General features: G+C 45.6%; 1 protein-coding gene across 1 annotated transcript in view; it reads left to right on the top strand.

The window, feature by feature from the left end:
* EXOC4 (exocyst complex component 4) overlaps positions 1-27,155 on the top strand; it is a 361,468-nt gene that overhangs the window by 322,269 nt on the left and 12,044 nt on the right. The window contains exons 15-17 of the mRNA XM_081879704.1: positions 3,636-3,774; positions 8,313-8,491; positions 9,152-9,311. Of these exons, the coding sequence (XP_081735830.1) occupies positions 3,636-3,774; positions 8,313-8,491; positions 9,152-9,311 (478 nt within the window). The remainder of the gene's footprint in view (positions 1-3,635; positions 3,775-8,312; positions 8,492-9,151; positions 9,312-27,155) is intronic.

The raw sequence follows: 27,155 nt of genomic DNA, 5'->3' as shown, positions 1-27,155 counted from the left end.
AATGGTAGAACTGAGGAGTTGGCTGGAAAAGAGAGGTGTTCCTGGAACATGTCATTGGGTTGGTGGGTACTGGAATCAACAGCACCAGCAGTCTTTGGAAGAGGTTTAGGTTTGGGTGATTCTTTGAGGACGCAGCTTTTCATACAGTGGTGCCCCGCAAGACGAATGCCTCTCAAGACGAAAAACCCGCTAGACGAAAGGGTTTTCCGTTTTGGAGGCACTTCGCAAGACGAATTTCCCTATGGGCTTGCTTCACAAGATGGAAATGTCTTGCGAGTTTTTCCGACTTTTTCCCCCTCCCCCCCCTTTTCCTAAGCCGCTTATCTGCTAAGCCGCTAAAAGCCGCTAAGCCGCTAATAGCGCTAAGCCGCTAATCGGCTTGCTTTGCAAGACGAAAAAACCGCTAGATGAAGAGACTCGCGGAACGGATTCTTTTTGTCTTGCGAGGCACCACTGTAATTGCAGGAAGCAATTGAGAGCTGCTGCTGTACTTCCCATGAGCATATGGATGCAACAGAACGGGAGAGAACACCCAAAATTAGGAAATTAAGTTGAGACATAGCGGGGTTTGCCAGAATGTAAGCTGTTCATTCATTATTTGTTAGGGGTGTGTATTGGCTCTATGTGTGCCTTGACTAACAAGAGTCTTTTTTGAATAATTATCTCACGTTCCTATGTCAGTTTGCACCATTAACAAGGTTTCTCAAGGCAGATGAGAGACCTCCTAAGCTTTTCTAAGTCACTCCATGGCCTTGGTTTTTACAAAAACGTTTTAAAAAATGGCCTTTCTCCTCCTACCTCCGCTGCATTTCTTTCTCCCCCCCCCCGCCCCCGTTGCAAAAACCAGCTGACTGAAACTAATTCTTTTTCAAGAGGGAAGGGGTGGGGATTATTTTGATAGGCAGGTCTAGCTTTTAATGACAGCGCATTACAGTGGTACCTCAGGTTACATATGCTTCAGGTTACATATGCTTCAGGTTACAGACTCTGCTAACCCAGAAATAGTGCTTCAGGCTAAGAACTTTGCTTCAGGATGAGAACAGAAATCGGTCTCCGGCGGCGCGGCAGCAGCAGGAGGCCCCATTAGCTAAAATGGCGCTTCAGATTAAAAACAGTTTCAGGTTAAGTATGGACCTCCGGAACGAATTAAGTACTTAACCTGAGGTACCACTGTATTTTATTAGGCCACTCCAATCACAGTGATTTGGGAAAGGGGATATTAAAGTAAATAGAGTTCTTCAACAGGGGTCAACCTTCTTCTCTGAGTTCCAGCTGTGAGAGCAGGTATATAAGCGGAGGAATTAGACTATTGGGGCTGCCTGCTGATTTCTCAGTTGTTCTTTCCGCCCCCCCGCCTCCCATAAACAATTAAAAATCCTATTGCTCTCTTTTTACTTCATGAGGGGAGGGGGAAAGTGTGACTTTTCTAGTATTTTTCTTTTTTAAAAAGGTAAAATAAATTAACGTGGTAGCACCTGGGCCTACATCTCTGAACTTTAGCAGGTTTCCTCCCTCCCTCATGACCTTAGTTTTCCAACTGATTGCCCAGCAGAAAAAGGAGGAGATGTGATTTCTATTTTCCCACCCAAAGCTGAACAACACGGAGCAGATCCAAAGCAGATTGGGGTCTCAGAGCAGCTTACAATAAAATAAAATTAAAAATCAATAAAAAAATAAACAAGCAAACTGTTGCAGTCAATTAAAACCAGTACGGAGCAGAGGCAGAAAGTCAACAGCTGAAGAGCTGAAAGACTAAAAGGCCTGGGGTGGACAGAAAGGTTTTCATCTGGCACCAGAAAGAGAATAAAGATGTCATCAGGTGATTAGTCTGGCAAGAAAGCACCAATGTTAGGGTGCCACACTTGAAAAATCTTGCTTCTCATCACTACCAGCCTTACAGAGCTTTGTAAGTTAAAAATGGCACCTTGATTTGGGCTTGGAAAACTCTGGGAAGCTGCAATAGATGTCAGAGTGCTGTTGCAGTATTCACCCAGCCCAAATCTTTCCAGAAGCCCCTGGACCCAAACACTGGTATTTGGATACTGAGGTACATGTTGCTGTTGTCAGTGAAGATGTATTGATTGACTGATTGATTGATTGATTGATTGATTGATTGATTGATAGTTGATCTTCTACATAAGAAATGTGTCAAAGCGAAGGGAACAGGATCCAGGGGGTTGCAGAGGGGGTACTTTTTGCTCCAGAATGTATGGAGACTGCTGGAATATTATATGAATCTAGATTTTCTGTTATCAGAGCTGTAGCCGAGAGCTCTCTCATCTATAGTACAACTTCCTTCTCAAATGCTGGCTTTCTCTTGTTGTGAGTTTCAGAACTATGTCAGGGGGGATTCCAGAGAACAATTTGTGTGCATGTACAAGATGGCATGTTATACTTTTAAAAACGCACACACTTCATGTTGCACCGCAACCAAGCCAGAATCTGAAACCCCAAACTGGTTTTCTTCCCACTGCGATTAAACCATTCAAATGTTTTCCCTGACATTCTGTTCAATCAGGAAGTGGTCCGTGGACTTTCACAATGGGCCTTGATTTGCTACAAAGCATTATGCTTCAGGAGCACCTCAAGTCCTGTTCCCTGTTCCTGAGCTCTTGTCATTTGCATGCATCGATTTGCAGGAGTCCGTTTTTCAAGAGGCGCTGCCATTCTTTCGTGTAACAAAATGATTGAAATCGCTGGTGACAACCAGTGCAAATGACTTAATTTCCACCCCCCACCACCCCCTTCACTTTGCCAGAATGAATGATTCCTCTGTTTGTCAGGACAGGTTATTGTAAAAGCGTTTTGAGCTGTCAAGGAAGGAATGGCCCACCTCCCAAATCAGTCCTACTAGATAAAATAGCGGACCCCTAAAGTACTTGCTAGATGGAAACATGGAATGATAAGCAATCCTTGTAGTCATAGAAAATTGTGTGCAGTCTTGGCAATTCTGTGTTTATGTACCTTAAACAGAGCATTTTTTTCTAGCCCTCATTGTTGCAAGAAAAGGCAACATGGTGCAATGAAAGTGTCTGATAAAAATAATTGACTTGAGGGAGTCTCTTGAGTCTCCAGGGGAGGATTTCATTCTTCTGTCCTTGGATCACAAGAGATAACCAAGATCAGTCAACTCATGTGGGGATGTTCAAGAGTTCCATGAGACTGTAGTCCTCGTATTTATGGTAGTAAATAAGTTTTTGCATAGAGAATATTTTTATTGGGTGGCTCATAAATTGAATGACTAAATAAATATGATAGGCATGTCAGTGAACTCTCTGAAGAGTCCATAAACTAGCCTTGCCATGGAAGCTTTCCTTTTTTCTTTTTTAATGCTACACTGCCTTTCCCCCCAACCTGGTGCTGCAGCTACTTAAAACCTCCATGGCTGTTCACGACCGAGAATTGCTCTGCTGGGAGGCATTTTGCAGCTACATCATTGGAAGCAAATAAGATTTCAAGTGCCTAGTCTGTTGCCTAGGAACGTTGACACAACATCTACTTCAAGAGCTTAGTCCCTGTGACCTTTCCTCCCCTAACTGGGCTGACAATTCAGTAGATGCCAGCTGAGATGGCACAGGTGCAGTGATGGAATGTCCCAGGCAGTCATCACATCCCACTTTCTCTTTCCTCTGCAGTGTCACCTGGCCAAGATGGACATGCCAACATGGATCTCCCTCCAGTGTCCGAGCAGATCATGCAAACCCTCACTGAGCTGGCCCGATCCTTCCAGGAAATGGCTGACCGCTGCTTGCTGGTTCTGCACTTAGAAGTTAGGTATGTATTCAGCTGGTTATACAGAGGCCAGTGTGTGCCTCCTGCAGTCTCAGTATTGCATTTGCAGAACTCAACAGGGAGGAGGAATTGGTGGCGGAGGAAAAAAATTAGCTGGCTCTGCCTCTTGTTGGCCTTTTCCTTGACTGGTCCCAATGGACACCAGCCTCCATTGGACTTTAGGGATACCTGAAGGAGTGTCTCCACCCCCATCGTTCAGCCCGGACACTGAGATCCAGCGCCGAGGGACTTCTGGCAGTTCCCTCCCTGTGAGAAGTGATGTTACAGGGAACCAGACAGAGGGCCTTCTCGGTAGTGGTGCCCACCCTGTGGAACACCCTCCCTTCAGATGTGAAGGAAATAAACAGCTATCCTATCTTTAAAAGACATCTGAAGGCAGCCCTGTTTAGGGAAGTTTTTAATATTTAATGCTGTACTGTTTTTAACATTTGATTGGGAGCCGCCCAGAGTGGCTGGGGAAACTCAGCCAGATGGGCGGAGTATAAATAATTTATTATTATTATTATTATTATTATTATTATTATTATTATTATTATTACTACTTTTTCAAGATGTATCACACTTAAATGAGGATCCATAAAGCAATCGTACAAGGGAAACCAGAATCCAGAAGCTTCTCTAAGGCTGACTCCGTGACTGAGGCCAGGGGCTTCCATTTCACAGCAGGGAATGTTTCTGACTCTCTGTGCCATTAGTTGTTTTTGAGGGCCAGTAATGAAGTGGTTCCCATAATGGTTTGGTGAACTGGACACGAATTAAGTTCATTTTGGTGTGCAACTTTGAATGATTCCTAGTTCATCTTCAAGCTAATTTACTTACATGTGTTTTTTTACTCTTCAGATTCTTTGGACCTTTAAGCTTAATTATCACAATTATTAGGGGAAATATTGACAGTTCACATTTCACTATGTGTGTGTTTTGATGTTTTCTTAAAACTTTTAAATGTATCTTATACCTCAGCAAAGCAGTTTATTACATTCTTAACGCTAAAAGGTTGCTACTCTGCTGATGATCATTTGGATGAATGTGAACTGTGTGAACGAAACTAGCTTGTTTTGTAAAGTGACAAATGTGAACTGGAATTAATTCCTCTTGGGATCTGTTGAATTAGTTCCTTTAAGAAATGAACTTTCCAGTCTGTGAGGGGGGAGTGGTTAGTGTTGTACAGTGGATCAAAGCATTGTCTTTGAATGTAAGTAGTTGGGCTCAAACAACAATAATAATAATAGTTTATTCTTTATACCTCCCCCCCCCCAGCCACTCCGGCTGGCTTCCAGCAAAATGTTAGAATACAACAAAAAAAATAACCATTCAACCAAAGTTTTGTGCTTTTATCTGACATTTTCTCATCACCATGGGCTGGCTATTTCTTTATTGTAATAAGGGAGCTGGGCTTAAACTGAAATTCCATAGTGTTCTGATGCTGGAAGAATTTCCAGAGGGATGTTAGTCTGTTGCAGCAAAAACTGCAAATGGTCTTGTGACCAGCATAGCTATCAGAGCAGAAGCTTTTATGGACCGGACGCCACTTCCTCAGATGCATAAAATGTAGCAAAGTGGTCTCTGGTTCATGAACACATTTGCCAGAATAAATTGGTTAGCCTTCAAAGTGCTACTAGACTCTGTTGATGATTCTAGAAGGAACCTCATTGGTTTATATATATATATTTAATAAAGCTTTTAAAATGATGTTTTATCTCTAAGAAAGCAGCTGAGTTTGAGGATGGGGAGAATTCCAGATTTGGGGGGGGGGACCCTCCATACGGGCAAAGGTTTAACGTATACCCTGCCAGTGCTGTAGTCAAAGCATCCTTCAGTCGCCTTAAAATGTCAAGATTTAAAAATGAAAGAAAAAAGATTGGTCATTGTTTCAACGTCTCTTCCTCACCGCGGCTAATTTGGCTGTTCCTGCTCTCCAACCTGCTTTTGCTCACGTGTTTCAGAAGGGCCCCTCTGGCATGTGGATGTAGAATGGAAGTGAGTGCAAGCCTCCAGAATATGAGGCTTCAGTAGGCAGGTCCACCGCTGACCTACAAATCCTTGTTCCACATCCCCCAAGCTCTCATTAGCCTGGTTATCACTCCAGACTCCTGTGTCGCCACTTGAGGATTTCATTTGAAATGCCTCCAAAGGACGTATTTGCTGAACCAGCATATACTATGTCGGGAGAGCCAAAAGAAAGGGAACATTTGGCATTTTACCTGTGACAACTTGCGCTGTATCTAATCAGCACAGGCCTTTATATGTATTTTCCCCACAGGGGGGCAGGAAATGACAGGCTGAAATGGTGGTTACATTTAAAGCAGAAATCACCTACCAGGATTCTTCCCCTATTATTATTATTATTCTTCTTCTTCACCTATTTGAACTTTAAAGGGAAAATACAACATTGTCACTTTATTTTGAGAATGTCACCTTTATCAGGCAGTTTCAATAAATAAAAGGTCTGCCCTTGGGGGGGGGGTTAGTGATTTGGCACCAGCCACGGATCACAGTTAACAATCCCGAAGAAGCATTTTGCAAAAATCAACCTCCCTGCTGTGTAATCAGCAATGTTTTCAGAAAACCTTAATGCCAAAGTTGCATCAAGGTCAACAGAAACATGTCAGCACAGAGACAGGGGAGATTCTGGGGGCGACAACTGCATGATTTGTCTTTTGCACTTCGTTACGTTTTTCAACCAGCCATGCCATGGGATGGCATGGATGCAATTGGGTCTTTGTCTTAAATGCAGTTTAATGAATCCAGAACTAGCCTTAGGAGCAACAGCTCCCTCCCTTGACCAATTCCTTCTCACCCCCGGAATAAGTAGTTTTCCACCTCTGTAATTAACTGCTGTTAATGGGGTCCCCCTGTTTAACCAGAATGGGAAATTATAGGTTTCACATCCTGGGTTAAGGGAGAACCCTGGCTAATGGTTGTGCTGCTGACCTGCTTAGATGTGTTTGAGGAAATGTGCTTCAGAGACAAGGTGACGAGGGCTACGGAGCCAGCATTCTCATGGCTAGCTCTCGATTGGTCAACGGGGTGACAACATCACAGCTAGCTCGGCCTACAGTTGGACAACCCAGGTGGCCACCCTGTCCACCCCCCCTTCATATGGTAGGACCTCACCCACATCAGTGCCCAAAAGCCATCTCCATAGTTCTAGGCCAGCACAGGGCACTACACATTGTGCCTTGCAAGACGGGAGCATCAGGAATTCCAGTGTTTGAACCAGGAGGTTCTGAATACAAAACTGAAACCAAATATAGTGTCTTCTTCGCCTCAACAGGATACTGAGCTTCAGAGCCTATTCTAGGAGCAGAAAGGAAATAGGGGTTTGCAACAGCAGCCTCTGTGATTGGCTAGCAGTATGAAGCCTCTAGATCAGCAAAGTATAAATACTAGCATCCTGGCCTTCTGCCTGCTGTGGCTTCAACTCCAGCTCCTGCCACTGATCTGTGGCACCCTAGGCTGGTGGCCAGATGGTCTGGGAGGGGCTGTGGCAACTTCTTCTTAGTGTCTGCTTGCCAGTTCTCTGCCTCCCCCAGCTTTAAGTCCTTGCCTTCAGAGCTGCCTTATTCAAGCAATCAAGGCAACCACAAACCCCATAATCTGCAATTGGACTGCATTATGGAAATTGGGTCCATTTGCATAAATGTATGTAATTGACACACTTTACAAAATTTGCCTTTTGTACAGTTCAGTTCAGATGCTCTTTGGATGCTCTCCTGAAGCCATGGGGAAGGAAGCACAACCGACTTCTTCTTAATTCTATATCTCTGAGTCTTAAGAGCCCCCCGTCTTTGGACACAGCCCAGGCCAGTTTGCATATTCAGTAGAATCAAGTGGTGCCACCTTTCCTGGACTCTACCACTTCAGACTTCCAGTTTGGGACAGGACAGTTTTATCAGTCAGAAATAGTGCAAGGGAAGAGAGGGAAATGGGTTTGTGAGGCACAGGAGATAGATGTGATATATAAAATACCACAATCATAATTCTATAGATACATACCGGGAAGATTCCAATAAGTAGGCGAGACTACATTTCTTACTTTGTGGTGAAGATGAATACTAGCCAGGTTTTAGAGAAAAAACAAAAAATCTCTATCCCACACCCCAGATGCCATTGCATAAGACTAAAGTGTTCAGGAAAAGATGTAGCTGATGTTTCTTCTTGGCCCAGGCCTTTATTCTCCCCTACCTTGGAGCAACAAGAATAATGGATGGCCTTCAAACTGAGTCCTACTCACAGTACACCTGTTGAAAATAACGAACCCAAGTCTACTCTGGGTAAAACTAGCATTGACTACCACCCAGTGCTAGTATCTTCTTCAGTATAAAGAAGGCAATATGATGTTTGGCACATCCATAGATCCCCCATGTCTTGCCCAAGGGATCCATGGATGATTTGGATTTCCCCACATGCAAATGTACACCCAACCATTGGGTCTTGGCAGCTGTTGATTAAGCTAAATATTTTCTCTGATTAAGTAGTATGACATCGTTGCACAGCTATCATTGCCTTCTGTTTTGCAGGGTTCACTGCTTCCACTATCTGATCCCCTTGACTAAGCAAGGAAATTACGCCATTGTTGCCAATGTGGAGAGCATGGATTATGACCCCCTGGTGGTGCGACTCAATAAGGACATCAGCTTCGTTGAAGAAGCCATGAGTGCCAGTCTTCAGCAGCACAAGTTCCAGTATATCTTTGAAGGTCATTTGCTTTCCATTGATTTGGGGATGATGAGCCCTATACAGTCCAGCAAGCGGGTGGTGTGGGGGAGATTTCCATTTTCTGGGTGAAAACAGACCATACTGAGCCCATACATGGAATTGCAGGCTGTCTTAGGTTAAAGACATGAGTCTTGTGCGTCTTGTTGCTAAGCCAGTATATGACTTCATGAGAATGAGCAAGCATATGAGTGCCCAGGTTAGTGTGTTAGACTAGGACCTGGGAGACCAGGGTTCAAATCTCCACTCAGCCATGAAGATCACTTGGTGACCTTGGGCTAGTTACTGCCTCTCAGCCTAACCTACCTCACAGGGTTGTTGTGGAGGTTAAATGGGGAGTGGAAAGAACCACGTTCACCACCCTGAGCTCTCCCCCCTTGCATTTCATCAGGCAGGGCAGCCAAAACTAAAAGGTTGCAAAAATTCTGTGCTACGGACATATGTTGCAAAGCTTTTGTGAGTGCCCTGAAATAAATGGGACCCAGGAAAAGGGCAAAATGTTGCCTGTTTGATGTGCCTCATTAAGCAGAATCAAGTTGTTTCCTAAGTTACTGTTTTGCTGATTTTATATCTCTCTCTTAATCCTTTCTTCTTACCGGTTACCTATATGTGAAATTTTCCTTATCTTTCCTTCTCCCTCCAGGTTTGGGCCACTTGATTTCCTGTATTCTCATAAACGGGGCCCAGTACTTCAAGCGCATCAGTGAATCTGGCATCAAGAAGATGTGCCGAAACATCTTTATCCTTCAACAGAACCTGACCAACATCACCATGTCACGGGAGGCGGACCTGGACTTTGCAAGGTGAGAGGGGAACTTGTGCTGCCTCCAAAATGTGGACTACAAAAGTTTAGCAAAGGAGGATGGGCTCAATGTCTGAGGGCAAGTTTTGCATGTAGAAAGACCTCACTTCAGTTGGATTTTGACACGGTGGCCCCATGATTATTAGCATGCAGTGTGGTTGCTATTTTGTCACAAATCCAGCCTTAGGGCAAGAGTTTGGCCTGGATGACTTTTCCAGACACAATTCTGCTGTAATTCAGTGTGGGCCATGGACTGGCGCCCAGGTTAATGAAAGCAAGCATCAACAGCCCCCCTGCCCAGCCCCATCACCACCAGAAGGATTGCATTGATTTTGCAAACAGATAGGAGAAGTGCAGGCTGCCTCTCTGGCCGATTGTCTCTTTAATCTTGGCATTAGTTATTTCAGCAATGGACAGCTGAATGTATGAAATATTCATAAGGATATTTTTGGGGTCAGGAATCAAAATGCCTGTCTGGACTGAGCAGAAAAAGCTTTTGTGTCTGTCCCCCCGTGCCTTGGACTCGGAATAATCCACCAATAATGGAAGGGGAAGCTCACAGTCTTTTGTCCCCTTTTTTCCTTCCCCGAGACCGAATTAGATGGGTGAAGAAGTCTGACTTGAGCAGATTTAGGGGGAACAAAGTCCGCTGGTGAGCTTCAATTATTTGGATTCTCATATGGGGAATGATCTCATTATTGAGTTAGCCTATTCATAATAACATTGACATGGGGAAATTACAAAACCCCCAGGCAGAGAGGGGGGCTCCATTACCAATTCTCTCCGGAATATAATTCTCAAATTCAATCATTTCCTTTTTAAATGATTTAAAACACACACACACACACAACTTGAAATGTTAACTAAATTAGCGCAGGTTTTTGGCAGGCGGCACAGGACTCGAACATGTGCTGACAGCAACTGGCACCCATATCGGAGACCCAAGTGCAAGGGAAGGCTGGCAGCGGAACGAGCCAAGGCAATGAACAGACAGTGTTTGGGGGATAGAGGGCGACACTTGCTAGGTCATCTGCTCTGCATGTTATCCCCATGTTGGTCACCACCCTGCACTGCCTGCTGCCATGGCCCGGCCTTACAAATGCCAGGGCGTCAGGAAAAAGCAACGGCACCACATTCACATGCTTTCTCATCATCAGCCCCATATGCCCCACTGGATGGGCAGTGGCTCATCTCTTCAGCTGCCACACAAATGAGGTTCTGCTCACAGCTCACAGTAAGCACTGTTGGTGCTTCCATATTCCCCCTTTGCGCAGGGTAGGCCATACTTCATGCTGGGCGATTCTCCTTCTCCTGCTAACCCCGGTCAGAGGAGCCCCACTCTTCGGAATTCTGTGCCTTTTTAAGAATGAAATAAAAAAGTTTTCAGCACAAAATGCAATCAAAGCCAAACTAATCTAGAGAAGAAAAATGTGGAAAAAGCAAGAATAACAAAGAATAATGAAAAGAACAGAAGACGAGAAAGGGAATGAAAGCCCAGCCTCTATCACAATTCTATGTTGTCTCTTACCCCACACGCAGAAGAGTGAACCCTCCCAGCTCTCGCCTGGTAGCTTCCCCCTCTCCAAGTCGATCCCCCATCCAGGCACCTCTCAGGCCTAGCGCTGCTTACTGCTGAGGAGTCCAGTCCGATTGCCCTGGCACCATGTTCTGTAGCCATTTGAGAAGCAACTCTGACCCTGCTTCCACTTACAGTCTCCCCAAGGAGATTCACATAGGTCAAAAGCAGTTTGCTTCAGACTTGTTTTAATAAAGCTTCTTCGGACCTGCATGGAGTGCCAAATGCATTTGGACAACTGGGCAGTGGCCCTGCCTCAGAACAGTGCCCTCAAGACTGTTCTTTGGTCCAGGGCTCTTTGCATTCTTGCACTGGAGCTCTGATCTCCTCTAGCTGTACAGCTTCCAGCATATATCTCATATTTGCACATATCTCAAGTCAGCTTATGAAACATGTAAATCACATAGCTGCCATTAGATTAAAACCACCGTGTTCTTCAAACAGCAGGTGAAAGTGGGGGGCAGTTGCAAATGGCTTTCAGCCATCCAAGTGTTCTTTAAGTATTAAAAAGCCCAAGCAGGGCTGGTGAGGAAAGGGTTCTGTGATGAGGGGACCACCACTGAAAAAGCCCTGCTCCTTGCAGCTATTGGCCAGGCTTTCTGGAACAATGGAGTTCGGAGCAAGGCTTTGTTCACGGGTTGTAGCAGTGGAGGATGAGGAGACCTACTGCAGTCCTCGCCTCGAGCTTGCCCCTTCCAAGAGCTTTCTCAAATTGGCACTAAAACACACTCCCATGCCCATGGACTCATCCCCAAAGGTGAGTTTTCCGTTTGTGTGTTGGGGTGCTTCTGTGACAATGACGGTCATATTCAGTGTTTATGCAACACCATCAAAGCACTGTATAGGAGTGTGCAGACTTTGGAGTTTCTCAGACCTCTTCATCTCACAAGACGAGGAGCTCGGGGCTGGATGGTGTACGTACCTCTAGAGCCATGACGCAGCTCTAGCTCACATGCCCTGCATGCATAAGGTTGCTGGGCCCCACGCTGGGCCAAAGATTCCTGCATCGCAGGGGGTTGGTCTAGAATGAGCCTTGGGGTCCCTTCTAACTTGTATGGTTCTATGACTCCAGAGCAATAGTATATAGCAGTGAGAAAGCCGGTGTGTGTGTGTGTGTGTGTGTGTGTGTGTGTGTGTGTGTGTAACAATTGTTAAATGAAGCAAACATCAGTCCCTGAAATGCTGCTGTTTAAATGGAACCTCTTCTGTGGCATATGATGTTGTGATTGATAAGCAGCAACCTGAGCATTATAGACGCTGAGATGTTTTGGATTCGATTCAGCTCCCCTTGAAATATTTGGCAACACACTGCTTGATTTCGACAAGGGCCGACTCAGTGGCACACATCCAGTTGGGATCCAGCTCTGTTGAGCTGGTGCTGTGCAGCAAATTGCACCCGGTTGCCAAGGTCCCTTTTATGCTGTCATTGTGTGGTTCTGTTGTTTTTAATTTTGTTCTCTAGCAAGCTGCAGGGGTTTTCCTCCCCAGACTACAGTACTTGTAATGTGTCTGTGTTCCTGCAGCAGCCATTTGGTAATGTAATGCTGCCATCTACTGGTGTTTTCTGGCAGGAGCTGGACATTTATTTACTTACTTTCCCATTTATGCGCTGCGCTTTCCCCCAGTGAGCTCATAGCAGGGTGCATCATACCATCACAAAGCCCCTGTGAAGTAGGCTCCATAGAAAGCATTTCCCACAAGGCTGTGCTTGAAGCTGGAACTCTGCATCCATAATATAATATAATATAATATAATATAATATAATATAATATAATATAATATAATATAATATAATATAATATAATATAATATAATATAATATAATATAATATAGTATAATATAATATAATATAATATATTGTTGTTTAGTTGTTTAGCCGTGTCCGACTCTTCATGACCCCCTGGACCAGAGCATGCCAGGCACTTCTGTCTTCCACTGCCTCCCACAGTTTGGTCAAACTCATGCTGGTAGCTTCGAGAACACTGTCCAACCATCTCATCCTCTGTTGTCCCCTTCTCCTTGTGCCCTCCATCTTTCCAGCATCAGGGTCTTTTCCAGGGAGTCTTCTCTTCTCCTGAGGTGGCCAAAGTCTTGGAGCCTCAGCTTCAGGATCCGTCCTTCCAGGGAGCACTCAGGGCTGATTTCCTTCAGAATGGAGAGGTTTGATCTTCTTGCAGTCCATGGGACTCTCAAGAGTCTCCTCCAGCACCATAAGAATATATAAATTTTATTTTTGAATTTTTCAGTTTTACACACGTAGAATAAAAACAAAATACACATATCCCCTTTGACTTCCCTCGCCCCCTTTTGTAGATCCTTATGTTATAATTTCCCCCCTGCATCTCCTTTATAACTCCAATTTTTGATAAGTCCTTAAATATTCCTTAATTCAATTTTTTTTTAAACTACAGGTTTTATGTTCATCCTACTAATGACTCGAATTGTTCACAGTGATTTTTCAAATAGATTATATACTCCCCCCCCCTTCTTTATTAAAAAAAATATTCTTCCTAGTTTCGAATTCTTCTAGTAAGTTTTGCCGTTTCGGCCTAGTCCTATTAATGCACGAATTAATATATAAACATTGATGCACCCTTTATTTATTCATTTAGGTTTAAGTGACCTTTCAACGCAGCAGTATGACAACTATAAAAGCCATAATATTTTTAATTCTTTTTTTAAAAAAAATTTTCATTTTCACAGGATCTTATCAAATATTCTTTTATACATTTAATATTGGTATTGATATTAAATGTAGAAAAGCCATAATAAAACCACCCAACTAACACTGAAAGATATTAAAATATTGGGCAAAACAAGAATGTCTTCACCTGCTGCTGAAAAGCGAACAGCATTGGCGCCAGTCCTGGGGAGCATGTTCCAAAAGTGAGGTCTTCAAGAGAGGGATCCTCTTCCTGGGTTCCACCTGCCTCACCTTGGACTGTAGAGGAAGCTACATAAGGTCCTCTGCTGTGGCCCTTAATACCCAGGCAGGCTCAGGAAGGGGAAGGCACAGTCCTTGAGGTCTCCTGCTCCTAGCTGGTTAGGGCTTCAAAGGTTTAGAATGATTAAAGGCCGCTTTAATGGCACCTCCTTGGGTCCTGCTTTCTGTTGGTGCTTAAGAACACATGCTTTGCTTACTTTTCAATTAAGAACTTGGCTCCCAAAAATACTTCCTTTCCCTTTTAAATTTTCCCCTCTTGTTTGTCTTCTTCCCTGTAGTTTCTGCTGAGCTCTGATCTCAGCATAGCTTTAATTAGTTCTAATTAGCACTTGCGCTACATTGACAACAACAAAAGCCCCCAAACATGGTGGATTAAGCCTGAACCCCCCTCTGCTTTGCTGTGCCTTTCCTCATTGTGGTTCCCGTTTGCGTGGACCGATCAAAGTCTGGGCTTCCCTTCTCTTCTGCAGAGGAAGCAAGAAAACAGATCTGCCGGATTCCGTCTGTGGAATAGGACAGTGGTGTCGTCAGTAGCTGCCTCGGCAGGAGAATTTTGGGCAAAATGCAGGTTCTCCTGCCATCGTTGTTTTCACTATTCTTGTTCCAACATGTGCTGCTGTGCCTGATGGGGGTTGTAGTGCAAAACATATGGAGGGCACCTGCTTGGGGTAGGGTGCTTAAGGGCACAGCCAGCATAGGAGTGTAAATAATAATAATAATAATAATAATAATAATAATAATTTATTATTTGTACCCCGCCCATCTGGCTGGGTTTCCCCAGCCACTCTGGGCGGCTTCCACAAAGACCAAAAATACACTAAGATGTCACACATTAAAAACTTCCCTGAACAGGGCTGCCTTAAGATGTCTTCTGAATGTCAGGTAGTTGTTTATCTTTTTGACATCTGATGGGAGGGCGTTCCACAAGGTGGGCGCCACTACCAAGAAGGCCCTCTGCCTGGTTCCCTGTAGCTTTGCTTCTCACAATGAGGGAACCGCCAGAAGGCCCTTGGTGCTGGACCTCAGTGTCTGGGCAGAACGATGGGGGTGGAGACGCTCCTTCAGGTATACTGGGTTGAGGCTGTTTAGGGCTTTAAAGGTCAACACCAATACTTTGAATTCTGCTCGGAAAGGGAAAGCAGGCATAGGCAAACTCAAGCCCTCCAGAAGTTTGGGACAACAGTTCCCATCATCCCTAGCTAATAGGACCAGTGGTCAGGGATGATGGGAATTGTAGTCCCAAACATCTGGAGGGCCGGAGTTTGCCTATGCCTGGTGTAAAGTGTTGGGGAGTCTAGCAGTGTCTTCCTCCCTGCACCTTGATAACACTCTGGCAGAGAGAATTATGGGTTGGACCTTTGCTGTCCTGCAGAGCTTCCCGTAACTTGGCCAGAGCTGGTTCTTCCACTGTTCAGCCCAGCTGGATTAGGTGACTTGAGGAATCAATGAGAATCTGGCTGGCCTGTCTAATTGCTGCTCCAGCTTTCCTTCCTTCCTTGCTTGCTTGCTTGATTTTATATACCGCCCTTCATCAAAAGATCTCAGGGCAGCTCACAAGATAGAAACACAAAAGCACAAATAAGTAGTTAAACAACAAAACAATAGCCCCCCCTCCCACAAACACATTCTGCCTGTCGTCCAGAAAGTGGCAAATTGCAGTTTTCACTGCAATGGGGGTCATAGCCTGAAGAAATGCTTCGTGTGGGAAAGTAATAATAATAATAATAATAATAATAATAATAATAATAATAATAATTTTTATTTATACCCCGCCCTCCCCAGCCAAGGCTGGGCTCAGAGCGGCTAACAAGCAATAATAAAAACAAGTTGAATGATTACAACTTAAAAACAAAATTAAAATACAACATTAAAATATTAAAATGTAGCCTCATCGCAGGAGGAGAAGGAAGGGAAAAAAGAAAGAGAGGGAGGGAATCAAATTGGCTCCAAGCCAAAGGCCAGGCGGAACAACTCTGTCTTACAGGCCCTGCGGAAAGAAATCAGATCCTGCAGGGCCCTGGTCTCATGAGACAGAGTGTTCCACCAGGTCGGGGCCAATGCTGAAAAGGCCCTGGCTCTGGTTGAGGCTAATCTGACTTCCTTAGGGCCCGGGACCACTAGGGTGTTGCTATTTATGGACCTTGAGGCTCTCTGTGGGGCATACCGGGAGAGGGGGTCCTGTAGGTACGAGGGTCCTAGGCCGTGAAGGTCAAAACCAGCACCTTAAATCTGGCCCTGTACTCCACCGGGAGCCAGTGCAGTTGGAAAAGCAGTGGGTGAATGTGATCCCGGGGCGAGGACCCTGTAAGGAGTCTCACCGTGGCGTTCTGCACCTTAAAGTTACAGGTAGACATCTATGCATGCACATACGGGGGTTGTCTCTAATACAGCGAAGTGCTGGTGGTGGCCAGTGTGGCTTGAGAAGTGTTATTTCGCAACTTGTGAGGAAATCCCTTAGCTCTGGAGTTCCTCCGGCTTCAAAGCCAAGCAGAAAGCAGTTGATGGCAGTGACTGTTGTTACCTCTCCCCTGAAACTGTGCCACTGTTTGTGCAAGGAGGAAGCAGCCCTTTCTGAAGTTCTGTCTTCAGAGCAGCTTTCAGAATGCGCAGAAGGTCCTGCCCTGGATTGGACAGGCCTGTACTCTTGGGTGCCACAGAATTTCTTCTTAGCTGGCAGCACACTGTGCTCAGTCGCTCAGTCCCGCTCCTCTCTTTTTCTGAGCTAGGCCTTAGAAAGGCCACTCTCCCCATAACTTAAGTCCTGCTCCTTCTGAAACCCTTTAGGTCTTATTCCTCAGCTCAGGCTTCTCAGGCTGCCAACTCTCACAAGCCATGCACCTCCAGCTATCTCCTGGGCAAAATGGCCTTTGCAGCTACGTCTTGGGCTGCTGACAGCCTTGCAGGCCTCTCCTCTCTGCCAGCCCTCCTCAAACTCTGCCTGCTCCAGACTCCAACCTTCTAAGAACACCAGAAGGGCCTGGCAGCTGGATTAGGTCAAAGTCCCGTCTAGTCCAGGATCCTGTTCTCACAGTGGCCAACCAAATAATAATAATAATAATAATAATAATAATAATAATAATAATAATAATAATACAGTGGTGCCCCGCAAGACGAATTTCTTGCAAGACGGAAAACCCGCTAGACGAAAGGGTTTTCCATTTTGGAGGTGCTTCGCAAAACGAATTTCCTATGGGCTTGCTTCGCAAGACGAAAATGTCTTGCGAGTTTTTCCGACTCCCCCCCCTTTTTTCTAAGCCGCTAAGCCGCTTATCTGCTTATCCGCTAAGCCGATAAGCTGCTAAAAGCCGCTTCAAGCCGCTAATAGCGCTAATCCGCTAAGCCGTCAATGGGCTTGCTTCGCAAGATGAAAAAACCGCTAGACGAAGAGACTCGCGGAACGGATTAATTTCGTCTTGCGAGGCACCACTGTAATAATAATAATAATAATAATAATAATAATAATAATAATAATAATTTTTATTTACCGTATTTTTCACCCCATAGGGCGCACTGGCCCATAGGGCGCATCTAGTTTTTTGGGGGAGGAAATAAAGAAAAAAAATATATTTTCCCCCCAGGCGCGGGGCTGGGGCGGGGGAAGCCCGAGCTTCCCCTGACCCCAGCCCCCAGAACAGGCTGCTCTGCGCAAGCCGTGGGAGGGCTCCCGCGGCTTGCGCAGAGCTACCTGAAGCCCGGGTGCGACTGCTCAGTGCTCCCAGGCTTCGGGGTGCAGGCAGCTCTCCGCAAGCCGTGCACGCCCGGCAGGAACTCCCGTGGGCTCCCAAGGCTTGCGGATAGCTTCCTGAAGCCTGGAGAGCGAGAGGGGTCAGTGCCCACCGACCCCTCTCGCTCTCCAGGCTTCAGCAAAAGCCTGCATTTGCCCCATAGGACACACACACATTTCCCCTCCATTTTTGGAGGGGGGAAAGTGCGTCCTATAGGGCGAAAAATACGGTATACCCTGCCCTCCTCAGCCAAGACCAGGCTCAGGGCAGCTAACAACCAATAATAAAAACAAGTTGATTAAAATACAATTTAAAAAACAAGATTAAAATACAACATTGAAACATTAAAACCCACAAGCAGGACATGAGTGCTTTGGTCCTCTCAGCAACTGGCATTCAGAGGCATAACTGCCTCGGACAGTTGAGGGACATCATGGCTAGTGGCCATTAGCCTCTGGCTTTTCTTCTCAGGCATGACCCTCCTGCTTTGAGAATCGCAGTTAAATATCCGTCATCTCCTTGCAGCATCTCCTCGGATGGAATAGGGTTCAAACAGGTCAGAAGCACAAGTTGCCAGAAATAATGTTTGGGTTTATTACTTTCATTGGGTAGCCTGTCTCGTTCTGAACAAGTAATGACATGCAAACACATGCCTGTGCACCATTAAAATAGCAAGAGAGCCACCTCAAAACGCTAAAATAACCAGCTTGTTGGTTCTACTCCAGCCCGCTGAGGACAACCCAGAGAGCTCAAAATGCTTCCTGTAGAGAGTGTTCCCCCTGAGCATGCAAGCTGAAGATGCAGAATGAAGTCAGGCAGACTATAAAAAGAGAAGCCACAGCCAGGCTTTTTGCCCGTGGTGTGAGCTCAGATTCTTCTCAGCTTCACAGTTTGCATGCTAGACATATATCCCAGCGTCAGTCTTTTTAAAGAAAATAATAAAGTGCCATATGTACATTTATCTGTTCATCTTTCCATCTTGAGAGGAAGAAAAAAGAAGCCCTGCAAACATTTTTTTTAAAAAAGAGTTACTAAAGCTGCTCTAAGGGGAGGTAGGTTTGTGACATTACAGGCATCCGCCAATAGGCGCACTCCACGAGGAGATTCCCCCCATTTTGTCTTATTGAATGAAAACCCTGCACAACCACTTCTGCCACTCCACCACCCCGACCGTCGTGAAACAGAAATATTGTGTCTGCTTATAAAGAGGCAAAACTTCCACTCTTGCAGCAGTACATTTGTGCACACCAGGGCTGAGACAAAAAATGCTGAAATGTTAATGTTGGCAATTTTTTCAGAGGGAAGGTAAATGACATCCATGCACCAAAAATACTTCCCTGCCCCCACCCACATAAAAAACACAGTCCTTGGTTTTGCTTATTTTCAGAGAGGTGACAAAACTCATCCACATTCCGGGAGGTGGGCTTACCATCGGCGGTGAATTAATTTTGCCAATACCACTGGGTTTAGCAGCAGTTCACTGTTTTCCTTCGCCTAGAAATCTGGAGTGAAGTCCCTAAAACAGTTGGATGGTGCCCTGTACACCTCCTTCCGGCAACTTCTGCAGCCAAGCTGGTGCTAAACGTCTTGCTCTGCTTTCCTTTGGACCACATCAGCGAGGCCAATGGGGGGCCTTGTCATCTGGGCAGCCCAGGACCTCCAAGCACACTCCCCATAGAGTGTGCCCCCTAGAGATCACTTAGGTGCTGCTAACACAGTGGTTTGGACTTCACCCCCAGAGGGACACTCCCTTGTTTTTTGAGAAAGACTGATGCCAACAACAACAGACTGCACTGAAAGCAGCATCCTTCGAAGTGGACTAGGGATGACAGCCCCACACGGTCTGCCCACCCTGTACTGTTCTCCTGATTTAAATCAAGCAACCCAACCTATATGGGACAGGGATTTTCACAGAAAGGAAGGGTTCACTCCTCCGCCTCCTCCTCCTCTTCCTCCTCCTCTTCCTCCTCCTCTTCTTCTTCTTCTTTCTTTGGTGCTCACTCATAGCCAAGTATGATTGTCTTCCTTGAACACGGTCTTAAGAATGAGTCTGTGACTGTTGAGGCCAATTCTGGATCCACACATCCTTCCACAGTGGGGATATAGGTTTTCAGGCAGGAGGTGATTACGGTGAGGGTTTGCCAAGAGTGTCTTCCTCTTAGCATGTTTCTCCCTTTTGTCCTGAGTTTGAACGTTTTCAAAGTCCATGACACTCTTGGTAAATAAAGGCTGTTCTCCAGTTGGAGCGCTCGCAAGCCAGTGTTTCCCAGTTGTCAGCGTTTATACTACATTTTAAAAAAATTGCCTTGAGAGAGTCTTTAAACCTCTTTTGTTGACCACCAGCATTACACTTTCCGTTTTTAAATTTGGAATAGAGTAGTTGCTTTGGAAGACGATAATCAGGCATAAAAACAACATGACCAGTCCAACCAAGTTGATGTTGAAGAATCATTGCTTCGACACTGGTGATCTTTGCTTCTTCCAGTACACTGGCATTAGTGCGCCTGTCTTCCCAAGTGATGTGTAAAAATTTTCAGAGACACCAATGATGGAATCTTTCAAGGAGTTGGAGATGGCGTTTATAAGTGGTCCATGCTTCACAAGCATTTTCACAAAAAGGAAGGGTTCACTACTATCCCCAGTGGTGTCCCACTCCTGATTGTATTGGGTCAGGGCGGGGGGCATTCCCTGCAGCTGTTATTGAATTGTTTGTTTTTTGAACAACAAAAACAACAATCAACGGAGTCACCGGTCTCTCGCCATTTCATCCTTATTATCCCAAAACAGCAGGTGCAGTGGAGTGAGGGTGGTCCTGGCCAATCGTTTTTTTGAGCCAGGAACATCCTGATTTTGTAGCTCAGAGCTCCTTCGGGTGACCTGCTTGTGGAGGCAACCATAATCCCCTAGCTGCTCCAGGATATAAGTGTGTCAAACTAATAAATGAGCTGCACGAAATTTCTAAAATAATCAACATTCTTCTTCTTTTAATCAGCCTGTTCAAAAGCATAGAGCACCTAGCAGTAAGTTGGGCATTTAATACTCCAGCCTGCCTGCCCTCTGCACGCCACTGCCTCTCTCTTCTAGGTGCTTTTCTCTTTTGCAGCAAAGATGTTATGTAGATCCACCATTTGAACATTTCCTGGGGGCACTTTTAATCCCTTTGCTCTAACCTTTTAAATATAAAGGTGTTCGTGGCCTTGGTAATGATTTTCACTGCCTGAATGTGGATGCTATTTGGTTGCTCTTAATGAAGAGGTGCAATGCCATTTTCTTCAGCTAAAAATACCATTGTCAGGGGTACATTGATGGGTGAAAATTTAAGGGTGGGGAGGACCTTTTCTCACCTGGCAATTTGTTGAAATTGAAGGGGAGCGTTGACTGTTTGATGACCTTTTCAGTCTACAGGAAACCTGTTTTCACATTCTCAGAGACAAGAAATTTCACACAGGAGCTGAATCCAGTACTTTCAGCCTCCTCTTCCTCCTCTGCTAGGGGGTGTGCTGGCAGAGTAGGAATACAGGCACCAGAAGTTGACAGTCTCTGGGCCAAGTCAAAACTCGTCCCCTGCAACCAACCCCTGAATAGGCGAGGGGCTTGGTCTCACCACTCAAAGAACCTGGCCCCTTGGTTCCCTTCTCCTCTCTGAGTGGGACGCGGGTGGCACTGTGGTCTAAACCCCTGAGCCTCTTGGGTTTGCTGATCAGAAGGTCAGCAGTTCGAATCCACGCAGCGGAGTGAGTTCCTGTTGCTCTGTCCCAGCTCCTGCCAACCTAGCAGTTTGAAAGCATGCCGGTGCAAGTGGATAAATAGGTACCACTGCGATGGGAAGGTAAATGGCATTTCCGTGTGCTCTGGCAGTCATCCCAGTCCTCTGTGCGCCAGAAGCGGTTTAGTCATGCTGGCCACATGACCTGGAAAGCTGTCTGTAGACAATCGCCAGCTCCCTCGTCCTGAAAAGCGAGATGAGTGCCGCACCCCATCGTCGCCTTTGACTGAACTTAACCGTCCAGGGGTCCTTCACCTTACCCTCTCTGGGTATCGCCCCAAATGCAGCATTGGACCCAAAGGGGTGCAGCAAATCCAGTGTTGGAATAACAGACCAGGTATTGCAGGCAGATCAGTCAGCAGTTCTGGCAGGTTGGAGGACCATCAGGCGGGAGGAGCAGGCTGGGCAACAAGACAAGTATCCGGGGGCAGCAGCAAGGCAGAGAACAAGCTGGGACCTTGGCAAGGATCACACTCTGGTTGCCCCCTCAAACAAAGCACCATCTGGGCATGTGCTGCAATGCTCTCCATCCCACAGAGGTGGGCTTAAGGCCATGTGTGTATCAGCCCTCTTTGAACTATTCCTATTACAGAGAGATACCTGGGGACAAAGAGATGCTGTCCTTGTCTGGCAGACGGAGGTGTCAGGAAGAGACAGGAGGGTAAACAGGAGAGGAGTGTAGGGTGAGACAAGGGCTGGATCTAGACACATCAGTTAAATGTACAGTAGTACCTTGGGTTACATACGCTTCAGGTTACAGACGCTTCAGGTTACAGACTCCACTAACCCAGAAATAGTGCTTCAAGTTAAGAACTTTGCTTCAGGATGAGAACAGAAATCGTGCTCCGGCGGCGCGGCGGCAGCAGGAGGCCCCATTAGCTAAAGTGGTGCTTCAGGTTATGAACAGTTTCAGGTTAAGAACGGACCTCCGGAACAAATTAAGTACTTAACCCGAGGTACCACTGCATTTCAAACTTTGTATGAGAAATTGGGTTGGCAAAAACAGAACTCCACAGTGCCATCTGGTGTCACAGTGTTAGAATGCATAAACAACACATATAAAGCACTTTTTCTTTGCCAATGTAGCTGAGTCCAAGATAGAAGCAGGGTGAGAAGAAGCACCTTATGCTTGCAAATTCTGCATCCCTCCCATCTTTTCCCACAGCCTAAAAAGAAAGGCGGGTAAATATTGAATTGTCAACTTGAAAGGAGAAGTCTGTCACTTTGTTCTAACCTCTGAATGGGAGGGACTCAGAAGGACCTCTGAATGGGAGGAACTCTTTTTTTCTGGGCTATGTCTTTGTACCAGGAAGCCCATCTAAAGAAGATGGGGAGACATTCTGCCACCAAGGTCTTTTTCACTTCCCCATCGGAGGCTATGCTGCTTCATGCTTGCCTCTCTCTAGACAGTAACAGATATTTCGCAGAAGGTGGTATCATTCTGTTTCCGTGTACACCTCAGTGGGACCACTTAATCCCACGTTTTGCATATCCCATTGTCCATCTCTCCCTCTTAATTAAATTAAGCTGGTGCGGTGAACTTTTCAGCTGTCAGGAGAGGCTTTTGAAGCTATTCAGAGAACAAGATAAGCCAGCAACAACACTTCTCTTCTATCCAGAGTCAATTGACCTTGGTCGGGGGATGCTACGCCCGCCCCCTGCCCCAATGCTTACGGTTCTCTAGAGCACAAAAGCATCACTTGGGAATGGCTAAAACAGACCAGCTGAGCACCGTACACTTTTTGTGGAGGCTTCTTCCTCTTCAGGTTCAGATTGTAAGTGTGAAGTGCGGGGCACTTCTACACAGTGAGGCAATTCTCCAGCCAGGTGAGCTTTCGCTTCACCCCTTCCGTGTTTTCTGCATTCCACCTTCCTTTGTTTCCCAAGAGATCCCTCTATAGCAATGGTTGGGCACCTCCAGCACATGGGCTAAGGTTCCCAGATGTCCCTGTTTCCCAGGGACATTCCCCAGATTTACAAATCAGTCCCCATACAAAATCCATGGAAGTTGAAAAGTGTCCCCGGGTTCATTGAAAAAAATCTGGTAACCTTACCGTGGGCCCAATCAGGCCTCCCTGTGTGGCCTGTGGAGCACTTTGGCCAGGCTGAGCCACACACCCCTGTCCTACCCCTGAAGCATAGCTGTCAAGCGTCCCTTATTTGGCGGGACAGTCCCTTATCCCAGCGCCATGTCCCGCTGCTGTTCCTTATTGATGATGTCCCTTAAATTAAGCTACTGAAGGTAATGGGGCCCTTTCTATGTCCAGCTGTCCTTTGTCAACAACAAATTGTTGCTGTTTTTTGTGTTGAATATATGCTATATGGTAATTTATGGACCTAATAGGTATCTAAAGCCATTTGCACGCAACAAAATATGTATTTTATCAAAGTAATTGTTGATCCCTTATTTTGGCTGCTGATCCCTTATTTTTGAGGCTGCTGGTTCCTTATTTTCAAATCTGTAAGTTGATAGCTATGCCCTGACGTCATATAAGATCTGGGTGTGGTGCAGTTAAAGATGTAGCTGTCTGGTCCATCAGGGCTTGCAAAACACCATGCTCATTTCTATGTTCCAACCTAGAGTCTATGGCTTTCTCTCTAGCCTCTTCTATTTTGATGCCCATCCTGCTCCCCACTCCCTATTTTAATCTCAAAGGTGGACCCCACCTCAGTTGCATCTGGTCCAGCCCTCTAATGGCCTTCCATCTACAGGCTAAGACCTTTCTGTATCCAGGGGACTTTGATTGATTGCACCGATGTTTTTTTCTATGCCGTTGCACTGCTGCATATTTATATCTTTAGCTCAGAGCTGGCTGCTGGTCTTTATCTGTGGTGTTCATCGTTGTAGTTTTCGATAAGCTATTGTGCTGTGTTCTGTATATTTTACGGTTTTCTTGTTGGCTGCCTTGGGCATCTAAACATTGAAAGGTGCAGTAAGAAGTAAATAGGGAGGGAAGCCACCTTCAGAGCTCATCTCTGGAGTAAGAGAAAACGACCCCACCAAGCAATTCATAGCCCTCACTGGGGCCCATCCCACAGCTCAGATGGCTTTGTAAGAAGGCAGTGCTCCTTCTCTGTTCTTTCGCCGCACCTTTGAAACACTGTGCCAGAAAAGCAGAGAGCATGGCACTAAGGAGGGAGATTATTGATTTTTGCTGTTGGATTAGCATATCTGGCAGATGGAGGCTGTCTAAGAACAGTTCAGAGTGGCATCTGTGAGCTGCCTGATGGGAAGCCCTGAACTTCACACATCAGATGTGGGATTTCAGCAGTGTGTGTGTGTGTGTGTGTGTGTGTGTGTAATGCAGCAGTCCAATCCACCGCACCATCAACCAGCTCTGTGCGGCCAAGAATAAACATTTGCCGCTAGCAGAGATTTAAGAGCGCAGATTTTCATTTTTGGCATGGGAAGGGAGGTGCAGGGACGGGGGAAGTTGAATGCAAAATATATTGCGCTATGCAACTGAACATTACTTGGCAGAACCGATAAGCTAAGCTAGATCCTGATATGCATCTGTCTACCTGACAGGCACACTGTGACTGTATTAGCTTAAATCTAATTACTTTTTGAGTAAATTGTGGATAAGCCTGTGTTTGTCAAATAAAGCCCAGTCCACAATCCAGTTAGCTGGTTTCGCTCTTTCCTTTCTATTCTTCCTTCAGCCCTGTTTGTGGAGAACTGGATTAGCTGGTGAGCTGTTCTTGGGGCCAAGATTACAGGCACACATTGCATGCCTCCAAAAACACTCCTCATGTGAAGTGGGGTCTGTTGTTCTCCCTCAGGTAACAGGCATGCTGATCTGACACCCATAATGGCTCCCTTTTGTATACGTCTTAGATCAGGCATGTCCAAAGTCCGTTTCGGGGGCTCAATCCGTCCTGCCGGTCAGTTTAATCCGGCCCCTATGGCAGTTTATTTACCGAGGTAAAATCCTAAAAACCTCAACAATTTCAATGCTAAAAAATGCTCAACAACTTTGGGGTAAAATCATAAAAAAGCTCAACAACTTCAATCCTAAAAAGTGGTTAACAACTGTGGTTGGCCCTTTGGTCGGTCCTCACGGCCCTTCACTTCATCGAATCTGGCCCTCTTTGAAAAAAGTTTGGACATCACTGTCTTAGATGGATTTCTGCCAATATGAGGCCTCTTCCAGGAAGGAACAGAAGAAGGTGGGAGCTCTTGTGGCTTGCATCTGAGGAAAAGATGAGTCCCTGTCCCTCTCTAAATCAATGTCCTTTGACCTTGGGTCCCCAGATGTTATCGGACTACAACTTCCATGAACTGTGACCATTGAATAATCTGACTGGGGGTGATAGGCATTGTAGTTCAATGACATCTGGGGACCCAAGGTTGAAGACACTGCTCTAAATATCCTTCTGTCCTTCCTTCCTTCCTTCCTTCCTTCCTTCCTTCCTTTCTTTCTTTCTTTCTTTCTTTCTTTCTTTCTTTCTTTCTTTCTTATAGATATAAAAGACTGAGGGAGAGCAGCAATATGTTCCAAAAACCTCTCTCCTTCTGCAGTTTTCTCCTAATGTATTATTGCAATCTGCAGGTGTAGTTTGCAGTTGTTTTCTTGAAAAGAAAAGAAAAAACTGACCAGAGATCTAATCTATTAAGGATATAGAACTTCAGTGCATAGCTGTGTTAACACCTGACACTATTAAGCTCCATGCCTTGCATACAATAGACAGCTATAGTGGTGCCTCGCAAGACGAAATTAATTCGTTCCGCGAGTTTTTTCGTCTTGGGAAGTACGGACTTTGGAAAAGCTTCAAAAATCACCAAAGTCTTCAAAAACCTCAAAAAAGGCTACCACACCGCGTGCTATGAGTTGCTCCTCGAAGTGAATGCACGGTTTTAAGAAAAAGGAAACAAACTTGCAAGACAAAGGAAACAAACTTGCAAGACATTTTCATCTTGCGAAGCAAGCCCATAGGGAAATCCGTCTTGCGAAGCAACTCAAAAAACGAAAAACTCTTTCGTTTTGCGAGTTTTTCGTCTTACGAGGCATTCGTCTTGCGAGGTACCACTGTACTCTGTATAAAATTGTATCACCACTGCAAATAAAGGGCAACAGCCAGTAGCAAAAGAGTCTGAAGTGGATGGAATTCATGTTTAAGGATGCAAAGTATGAGGCCTTATGGGGAATTGTGGATGCAGCAGACTCTCATCCCCCTAGGATGACCAAGTGCTGATACCTTCCAGATGTTTTGGACCTAGAAGCCCATTGGGATTGCACTGGGGTCATTAAAAGTAACCAGAGCTGCCCCAGACTAAGGTTGGGTCATTTCAGTGGAGCTTGCATGGCAGACGGCCCTAGAAAGTATTCCCAGATTTTACCCATGTTAATTAGTGGGGCCATTTGGATTTTCCACCCCAGGTGCCAAAATGTTTTCTTCTGCCTTTAGCCATCAGAATTGTCTCTTCTGTCCTGTCCATAGCTGTCAACGTTCCCCTTTTTTAAAGGGAAATTCCCTTATACCAAATAGGATTCCTCGCAAGAAGAGGGAAAAGTTGACAGCTATTGTCCTGTCCTGCTGCTTTGGAATGGGGCACAGCTGGGGTTCATTTGGCTCTCCAGGCCTTTACACCCCTCAGCTTTCCCCCCACCCAAATATATCATTCCCAAGAAGACAGTTGGCTGGTTGGTTGGCTATGTCTGCCCAGAGCAACTTCCCTGTTCCTCATCCTCATCTTCATCTTCCTGCACCTGGTTTGGGGTCTCTGGTCCTAAGTGACCTTCAGCCTCTATTTGAACGTTTCCCTGAAGCCTTGCTCTACGCCCTTCTTCCTTGCCCTCCCATTTCCCCTCCTTCTGTCTGCTCTCTTATA

The sequence above is a fragment of the Podarcis erhardii genome (genome assembly GCF_964252035.2).
Source record: "Podarcis erhardii genome assembly, chromosome: 10".
Lineage (NCBI taxonomy): Eukaryota > Metazoa > Chordata > Lepidosauria > Squamata > Lacertidae > Podarcis > Podarcis erhardii.
The sequence above is the reverse complement of the archived record's forward strand: the minus strand, read 5'-3'. Positions and strand labels throughout refer to the sequence as shown.